Genomic DNA, 9,365 nt, shown 5'->3' with positions numbered 1-9,365 from the left:
TGTACCTATATCATATAGTTTTTTTCAACTGATAGCATTTGTTTGCACGCATCTAATTTGTTTGAATTTTTATAACTTAGTTGTCTAAACTTCCAAGGTCGACATCTCGGAAAGTATGAATTGGGTGCTGGAAGTTCCCTTAATCTAAACACTAGTGATTATAGCCTTACCTAATAACCTATCTAAATGATCGGCAGTATAAACAAATTAGTTTAAGTAAATACTGTAATAAAATAGGTATTTCATATACAAAATTTTATAGTTTTTAATTATATAATTTCTTAATTATCAAATGATTTACATTGAAAATTCTTCGAAGGAAAATTTACTTTCAAAGTTCACTAACGTATTTAAAAGGTGTCTAACATATCATATAAATATATGTATAAACATACATATATACATTTATATATTTAATCTAATTACTGTAAAATCAAATAATTGATAATTAATAAATTGAAATTATTCCTATATCTAAATTAATAATAAATTATACCACGTAAAATGCGTAGTTTATTAATTTTTCTTTCATTGAATAATTTAGATCAAGTACACATTTTTATATGAACTGATAACTTTATTGTTGATAGACAAGCTTCTACTCGAAGCTGTAAGATAGGAATATGCAATTTTACAATAATTTCAACGAATATTTATTTACCTCCAAAGGATAAATGAATTTGCTCTGGTCGAAAGTAGACCACTGAATCCAAACTCCTTTTCCGGAATCCTTCAGCACACACATTGCTTATAATGCATATTACAATAATAAAGACCAAAGATTTTTTACACATTTTAATAAAGACAATTGATAAATGTTCATATGAATAGTAAATAAAACTTTAAATTATTGAAAAAGCCTTAGCAGAAGTTACGACGTTCCGGAACATACTAGTTCAAAGGATATACTTACAGAACGGAATTGTTGGAACTAGTACCCTTTATTACTTTAAATAAAGGCGCGTTTAGACTGTAGTCTTTATCGTGATAATGTGCATTATCTCGATTTAATTGCTAATGGCGCGTTTAGACTATAGCTTTTAGCGCGATAAAGTGCATGGCTCGATTTAGTAATTAAATCGAGATTTACCATACAAAATAAAATCCACTCAATATCTCGATTTGCTCTAAATCCTATGCTAAATCGAGATAATTTCAAATACAAAAAAAAAAAAAAAATAGTCAAAGAAAAAAATAGTTTCTCCTTAAAGTGTGCTTTGAAATTAGTTATCCAAATTAACTGTCTGACACAAATATGTCTACTGCTGAAAATTTATTTTTTGTTTGCATTCATAATAAATATTACTATAATTTAGAAGGACACAGGTTTTGATGCATTTCTGATCTAATAGAGAATAACAGCATTTACATAAGAACATTTTTCCGGGTTAACCTTCTTTATGAGGATTTATTTGACATATATACAATGAAATTGAAAATTCTAACGAAATCCGGTACAATGTAAACGTATTATAAGTTCGATTTCTTTTGCAATAATAGCTGCATGATGCAATAATAAGGTGATATATCAAAACAAAAACATTTGTTTTTGTTTCGACCACCTGTAAAATGTTTCCTTATAATATTTAACATGGTTGGCAACATTGCACATCGAATTCAAGTAGAAATTACGCACTTTGACAGTAAATCGAGACATCAGCTGTGCTAAATGGTCTACCTATTTATTGTGCCATGAATAGCAGCGTCTGCATGCATTTCCAGTAAGTTTTATTTCAAAGAGTAAACACTATTTTACAAAAAAAAAAAAATACGAATGGTATCCCAAATAACCCGCGAACACTACTCAAATTTTATATTTTCTAAAGCTCCACATAGTTAAAGATGTAAATTTGGGTGTTACAATCATGGTATAATTATTCAAGTTAGGCTATAGCATCTTATAATTTTCAATTTATTTCATATTGTGACTTCTTATGCCAAAGTTGTATACAAAATGTGTGACTGTGTGTGTAATGTTTTGACAATTATACAAAAATATATTCTAAAATCTATTTGTTTACGGGTGAATTTAGCAACATTGTTAAGAAGAAATTTATGATTTGTGGATCTAAATCATAATCCCAACTCGATTTTGTAAATAAATTATCGCGTTAACGAGCGTAAAAAGTTGAAATATATTTATCTCCGAAGCGCAACGGACATCAAATTTGCGCGTTTGTGTTATCGTTTCCTTGTGGTTGGAAACGGAACGGATGACTCAACGCGTACATTCTTCTTAGCTCTCAAGCAAGATCTATTAATAAGGTCACCAAGATAGCAATCGAAATCGGAAAACAGCTGTTTTTTCTCAAGTCTAATGTCAAAAATTTCGATTTTGTTTACGTTTTCATAATGGACGTCAATTTACAATAATGCATTTTGACAGCAAACTTGAGAGGTATCGATAATCAGCTGGTCTCCCTTGGTGACCTTATTTATAGGCCATGCTCTCAAGAAATAGTTGTAATAATTATACCATTTATGAAAAATAGAAACTTCTAAAAATCTAAAATAATTTCGATTAGTACAAGATTCTTGCTGGTTTGTGAATAGAGCAATATAAATTTTGATTACTATTTTTATTATTATTGGTATGTAAAATATGAAATATGAAAAATGTTTATACCATAAATTTTCAAATAAATATGGTGGCTTTAACTTATATGTGTAACACAAATAAAAATTGTGGAAACTACGAGTTATTCCATGAACAAAGATTTGCTTTCGCAAACTTTCCCAGCAGGCAGATTGAATACGGGAGGACACTTAAGAAAGAACAATTTCGAATTTTATGCGTACCCAATTCTTCTGTCGGGTCATTTCTAAAATCATTATTACGTTGAAATCAAATCAGCTGGGTTTTGCTGTTACCTTTTATAATTGTACCATGATTCTGATTATTAATTCCATTGTCTTGCTGTGTATAAACGTAATGTTAATGTCTAAAAATCAACATCGATTTTTTCCGATTTTTGTTGTATATATCGATTATTCGAAAGTCGACCTATGTACACCTAGTGTGTTCGTTCGTTCTTCTTCGTGTGCTGTGTGAGAAAAAAATCTACCAAAAAACAGTAAAAAATAGAAACGAGGCTCACACAATACATTTCTGCAAAATATAATAGTGTTTAGCCAAATTTTTTACAAAACGAATGATATAGTCGGAAAGTAAAAAAGCTAAATTTTAAGTTGAAAAAACAAACCCACCAATCAACCGAACGACGACCGACCAACGCTCCATACAAATACAATAAAAAATAGAAGCAGCAGCAGCGAAGAGAACAAAAGAAAAAATATGGTTGACATAATAAATATTGACAGCATCATATCGCGGCTCTTGGAAGTGCGTGGGGCTAGGCCTGGCAAAAATGTCCAGTTGTCGGAGAGTGAAATACGAGGACTATGTCTCAAGTCGCGTGAGATATTCTTGTCGCAGCCAATACTGTTAGAGCTAGAGGCCCCATTGAAAATTTGCGGTGACATTCACGGTCAATACTACGACTTGCTGCGCCTGTTCGAGTACGGAGGTTTTCCACCCGAATCGAATTACTTATTTTTGGGCGATTATGTCGATCGTGGAAAGCAATCATTGGAGACGATCTGTTTGCTCTTGGCCTACAAGATAAAGTATTCGGAAAATTTCTTCTTATTGCGTGGTAATCACGAATGTGCCAGCATTAATCGTATTTATGGCTTCTATGACGAATGCAAACGTCGGTACACAATTAAATTGTGGAAGACCTTTACCGACTGCTTCAACTGTTTACCAGTGGCGGCCATTGTTGACGAAAAAATATTCTGTTGCCACGGCGGTTTGAGCCCCGATCTCTCTTCGATGGAACAGATCCGAAGAATCATGCGTCCCACCGACGTGCCAGATCAGGGTTTGCTGTGTGATTTGCTATGGTCCGATCCCGACAAAGACACTATGGGCTGGGGAGAGAACGACCGTGGTGTCAGCTTTACATTTGGAGCTGAGGTTGTAGGAAAATTCTTACAGAAGCACGAATTCGATCTTATCTGTCGTGCTCATCAAGTGGTTGAGGATGGATACGAGTTCTTTGCCAAACGACAGCTGGTCACATTGTTTTCGGCACCCAACTACTGTGGAGAATTCGATAATGCAGGCGCCATGATGTCCGTTGACGACACTCTTATGTGCTCCTTCCAGATCCTGAAGCCAGCCGACAAACGTAAAAAGTAAATTAACCACAGAGACATGAATGCATCAAAATACTTCCTCCTTCTCCTCCCCCATATCTGCATCATTCAATAAAACATACAAATTCTTTCAATTAACTCCGCGAGCATATTCACTTCAATAGACACGATCAAAGCGTTGATTTATTAACATAACTTTGTTTTTAATTTTTATTAAACGTTTTCTGACCAACATTAAATATTTTGATATTGCTCCGCAAGCGTTTTGTTCTGGACATTCATTTTAAGTATTCATTGAAGCATGTAAGGTAGGAACCAAGTAAAAAAGCAAATCCATAACTTATTGTAAACTAAAGAAATACACATAGGACTTCACCTCATTTTGTTGTGCTTACAAATTTTAAAAAAAGAGAAAATATATAAATGTATATCTATGAAGATGTTTTTCAGTTTTTTTTTCTATACCGTTTTTTTCTATCCGGAACAAACCGTTTTATTTTATACTTATCATGGCCCCATAATTATTATAGTAGATTGCTCATTCAAGGTATTTGAATGAAACAAATTGAGTTTCTGTCACTCTGATCACAACTACGATGTCCCCAAACTCTAACCAGTATCTTTGTTGATGTGTAAACTAAGAATAAATACAAATACCTTATTTTTTGAGCAAAAAAATCCAAACAAATTATTCGATGTATTAATCTATATATGAAATCACAAAAGAAATATCCTTTGTATTATGAATAAAATAAAAAGTAAATTAAATAAATATACTATCACTCGCCATTAATTGTATTCGGGGTGGTGAAAGGTGTTTACAAAACAACACACATTTCAAAGACCATATTTGTAGATATTGTCGAGAATACAGGTGCAGCAATACTCCGGAAAGACTCTTAAATTTGTTTCGGTTAGATTTGTATATGCATAAGCTAGGGAATAGGACACAATTGTATCGCAGGCCTGAAATTGCACATTACAAAATCAAAGTAGAATATAAATTTTGTATCTATTAAATAGATTTGACAAAGTACATGTTTAAAGTCTTGGCGTGTTAGAAATAATTAGTTTCAGCGGTACACTTTTAGTATCCAAAGGACCAGAAGTTATGTTTCTATATATATTTATTATTTTATATATCGTTAGCTAAAATGCAAAAAGGCGTAACTAACAAAAATTGAAACTGACTTTGTCAACACATGTAGTTTATTGACATTCACAATATTCATTCAAAAAGTCAATTTTCAATTTTTTGTTAGTTACGCCTTTTTGGATTTTAGCTAACGATATATTTTTTGTTTGAATGTTTTGATCTTTTGTGCTATTTAAATAGGAAATTAATTTTTTTGAGTTCTTTAGTTTAGTATCAAAAAGTTAAACAATTTTTTTTACCTACGATATGGCTTCCAAGGCATAAGTGATTATCAATGACTATAAATAAAATGCATGTACGGGAATTTATAACGTTCACATTAATCAGCAAATAATAAATGATTTCTAAAGGTATATACATAAACGTCTCGTCTTAGAAAGGAGAGTGTATTGCAGTAAAAATAATATAGCAATATCGTCAGCTAAAATGCAAAAAGGCGTAACTACAAAAAATTGAAAATTGACTTTTTGAATGAATATTGTGAATGTCAATAAACTACATGTGTTGACAAAGTTTTACACGTCTGGGGTCACAAAAGGAGCTTCTATTAACAAAAAACAAAAAGACGTAACTACAAGTGGGTTAATTTGCTAAATGCAAAAAGGCGTAACTAACAAAAAATTCACGTTTTTACTTAATTGTTATGACTGCCATTAAACTAAATAACTAAATTTGTTAAAAAAAAATTATAGTCTATTATTCGTCATATGCAATATCACCCTGCCGGGCATACTTTTTCATTTCACATGACATGTTTATAGTTTTCATTCAAAACAGTTTTTTGCTTCTCCTACACAATTATGCTTTTGTTAGTTACGCCTTTTTGTATTTTAGCTAACGATATGCAATATCACCCTGCCGGGCATACTTTTTCATTTCACATGACATGTTTATAGTTTTCATTCAAAACAGTTTTTTGATTCTCCTACACAATTATGCTTTTGTTAGTTACGCCTTTTTTGCATTTTAGCTAACGATATACAACTTTGTGTTATTCTATTTAAATCAAATGTGCTTTTTTGGAATAATATTTGAGGAAAATAAGAATGTACCAAATGTAATTTTGTATATAATTGGTGTCTGAACTGTAATGTTCGGATCAGAAAACTTCATAGTTTCATAACTAAATACGATAACACAAATGCCTACAATAATTTAATTCTGTAGTGTTGACGGGTTATTTGGGATGCCATTTGTATTTTGTTATTGCAAAATATATTTTATAAAAACAACAAACTCGTATTACGCCTGACTTTTTTGCAATAACAACGTAATTTATTTCTAATTAATGATGAGACTAATGAGAAGACGCGTGTGGTTGCATTTTTAAATCCACAAAAATTAACTCAAACAAGAAAAAAAATACAAAATGCTTCTGATTTTAATTTTCGTGTGGGATATACAAATCAAATAATATAACAGTCTATTTATTTTTTAAAATCTTTTGAATATTAAGAGTATATTTTATTACTTTTATTATACTCTTCAGATGCATAAATGAATTATAATTTTTTTTATATTTTGTAATCTGGGCGTAATCCCAGTTTGTTGTTTTTATAAAAACAACTATTTATTATTGGGAGTAAGGAGTAAGACAGTAAAGACTATAGTTTAGGATTTCGCCACTTATCATCATCAGTTCCCTTAGTTCATCAGAGAATTATTTAGCCCACCGTTTAATAAATCCTAAGACACCGTGGGCTTTGTTAACCATAGAAAATACATGATTATTAAAATTTAATTATGGATCCCAAGATCAAAAAATGAATCTACAGTTGATAAAAAGTACCATTAATATTGTATTGCCTTGTTAAAGTAGAAGAACTGGAAAAACAAATATGCTTACATTTGTTTAGGTTTAAATCCATACAGTTTAATTCGCACCATTTAAAAATGATATTTAAATCATTTTGAATGGTGATTATAAATATGAAGTTGTGATAAGGGAGGAATGTATGAGCAAGTCCATATCAAAAGTGTTTAATTCAATTAAATTAGTGGAATATTTGGCATCAACTGCAATAAGGACGCCACCACCTTTTTAACAACTCTATCTTTTCTAAATATTTGATATTTAGAACACAAAATTTCACTGTTTAACACGGATGCTTTTATCCAAGTTTCAGGGAATAATCGAGTTAATTTTGTGTTTGACCCTCTTACATTCTGATAGCAAACATTGTGAAACATATTTAGTTTTTTTTTTTTGCAATATTTCAGCCCTCTGAGGCAAATGAGCTAAAGTTTCAGATCTCTCCAGAAATTCCTTATCAAATGCATTAGCAGGCCAAAATTCTCTCGAAATTAGTGGATGAAACATATCAAATGCATTAGCAGGCCAAAATTCTCTCGAAATTAGTGGATGAAACATACTTTCTTGTTCTACGATTTTAAAAGATGATCTACTTTCTGAGAAAGCAGACCGAAGCTTATAACAACGTAGAAAGAAATTTCCATCGATTTTTGATTTTATGTAATAATTTGTCTTTTAAAATTCCTTTATTCGATGAGATTTGTTCGGAGGAATTCTAAATTTAGGGGAGAGGGGGGCACCTTTGAACACTTTTTGCTTTCAAGCCTTATACATTTTTTTATTTTATAATTTTTGGTTTCTTATAAATTTTAACTAATAGGTACATATGTAACCTTTAAAATGAATATACATATGACATACTATAAGCTTGATAAATATATTTTATTACTGCTTTAAAACTGCCCCCCACGGGGGTTGACATTTTTGAACGACATGGTTTTTTACAGTGTTTATGTTCAAATATGTAAGTATTTTATTAATACATATCAGAAATGCATTAATTCATTAAAAAATATATAAAAATGTTCAAAATTTAAAAAAAAAAAATTAGATCAAAAGTTATTAGAACATAAAATGGCTTAAAAACAAAAAATAATATGGTGAAAAATACAGTTAATTTCGTAATCTTATTAGCCCATTTGAAATTTTGAGAAATCGAAGACAAAAGTTAAAAACTCCTTTTTTACTCGAGTTTAATGGGCATGTTCAAAGGTGCCCCACCCATGGCATTTTACGGAAATTTAAAATAACTTTTTTTTGTAATAAATATATATGAGAGAAATTACATTAGATATGTTTAAAATGATTGTTGGAATGCAAAAAATTTGTTTGACGAAAGAAAACTATCACAGAATTCTTCCTGCGCCCTTACAACCAAATGAATAAAAGTTTACAATGACACTGAGAAAACATGGTCACCCATGCACATTTTTCGACAACTGAAAAAGCAAACCAAAGTGGTTTACGCATATAGAGAACAAGATTGACATATACAAAAATGTGGTTGCGGGTCGGAAAAATGTTAAACCAAGATTTTGTGAGCGCTGTTCAAAGGTGCCCCCTCTCCCCTACTTATTTGTAAGTGGGAGAGTCTAATTTTTAATTTTGTATTTATTATTTTATAGCAATGGATCTTGCCACAGCTACCATTTTTGGACCAATTTTTTTGTATTACTGACAAATATCGGTAAAATTAAAACACATGTTTTCATGTAATAAATAACATTTATGTCATCTTATACATATTTATCGGTAGGGTTTAACGACTACTTTATTTCGGTCGTTAACTTACCAAACGTTTTCATTAATTAACAAAATTAAAAGCAAATAAAAATTTGCAGTTATCGACTATTGTCGCTTATTGTGTGGATTTATTGTGTTATATATTCAGTCAATTCCGGCTTTGAACCTCTCCTTGTTGGTTTTCTTTTTGGGTTTTCCCATTTTCGATACCTATTTTAGATACGAGCAAAACATTGATAGTTTTTATCGGACATTTCGACGAAATTTATTAGATATCGAATACGATATCATCAAATTGAATAACATCGATCGAAACAACTGGATATCGACTGTCATAATTTGGTAGATAATTAGTTTAGGTTTGGGGATGTACAGTCACTAATGTGGCTGCAGCACTCTGCGGCCGTCCGGTCCATTGTGCGCAATCAAAGCATATCAATATCTCAATTGATATATATATATATATATATTTATGCCATGTATTTCTTTAGT

The 9,365-nt window shown here is 31.0% G+C and overlaps 1 protein-coding gene across 1 annotated transcript; it reads left to right on the top strand.

Moving 5' to 3' along the window:
* The first annotated feature begins 3,019 nt into the window (after nucleotides 1-3,019).
* LOC133323133 (serine/threonine-protein phosphatase alpha-1 isoform) lies at nucleotides 3,020-4,493 on the top strand. Its single transcript, XM_061532088.1, has one exon. It carries the CDS (start codon nucleotides 3,296-3,298, stop codon nucleotides 4,202-4,204), a length of 909 nt encoding a protein of 302 aa, XP_061388072.1. The 5' UTR covers nucleotides 3,020-3,295; the 3' UTR covers nucleotides 4,205-4,493.
* The last annotated feature ends 4,872 nt before the right edge of the window (nucleotides 4,494-9,365 follow it).

This window comes from Musca vetustissima, unplaced genomic scaffold (genome assembly GCF_032173495.1).
Source record: "Musca vetustissima isolate MV318-11 ecotype Yass unplaced genomic scaffold, APGP_CSIRO_Mvet_v1 utg52245, whole genome shotgun sequence".
In the NCBI taxonomy this organism is placed as follows: Eukaryota; Metazoa; Arthropoda; class Insecta; order Diptera; family Muscidae; genus Musca; species Musca vetustissima.
This window is presented reverse-complemented; position numbering and strand designations above follow the sequence as displayed.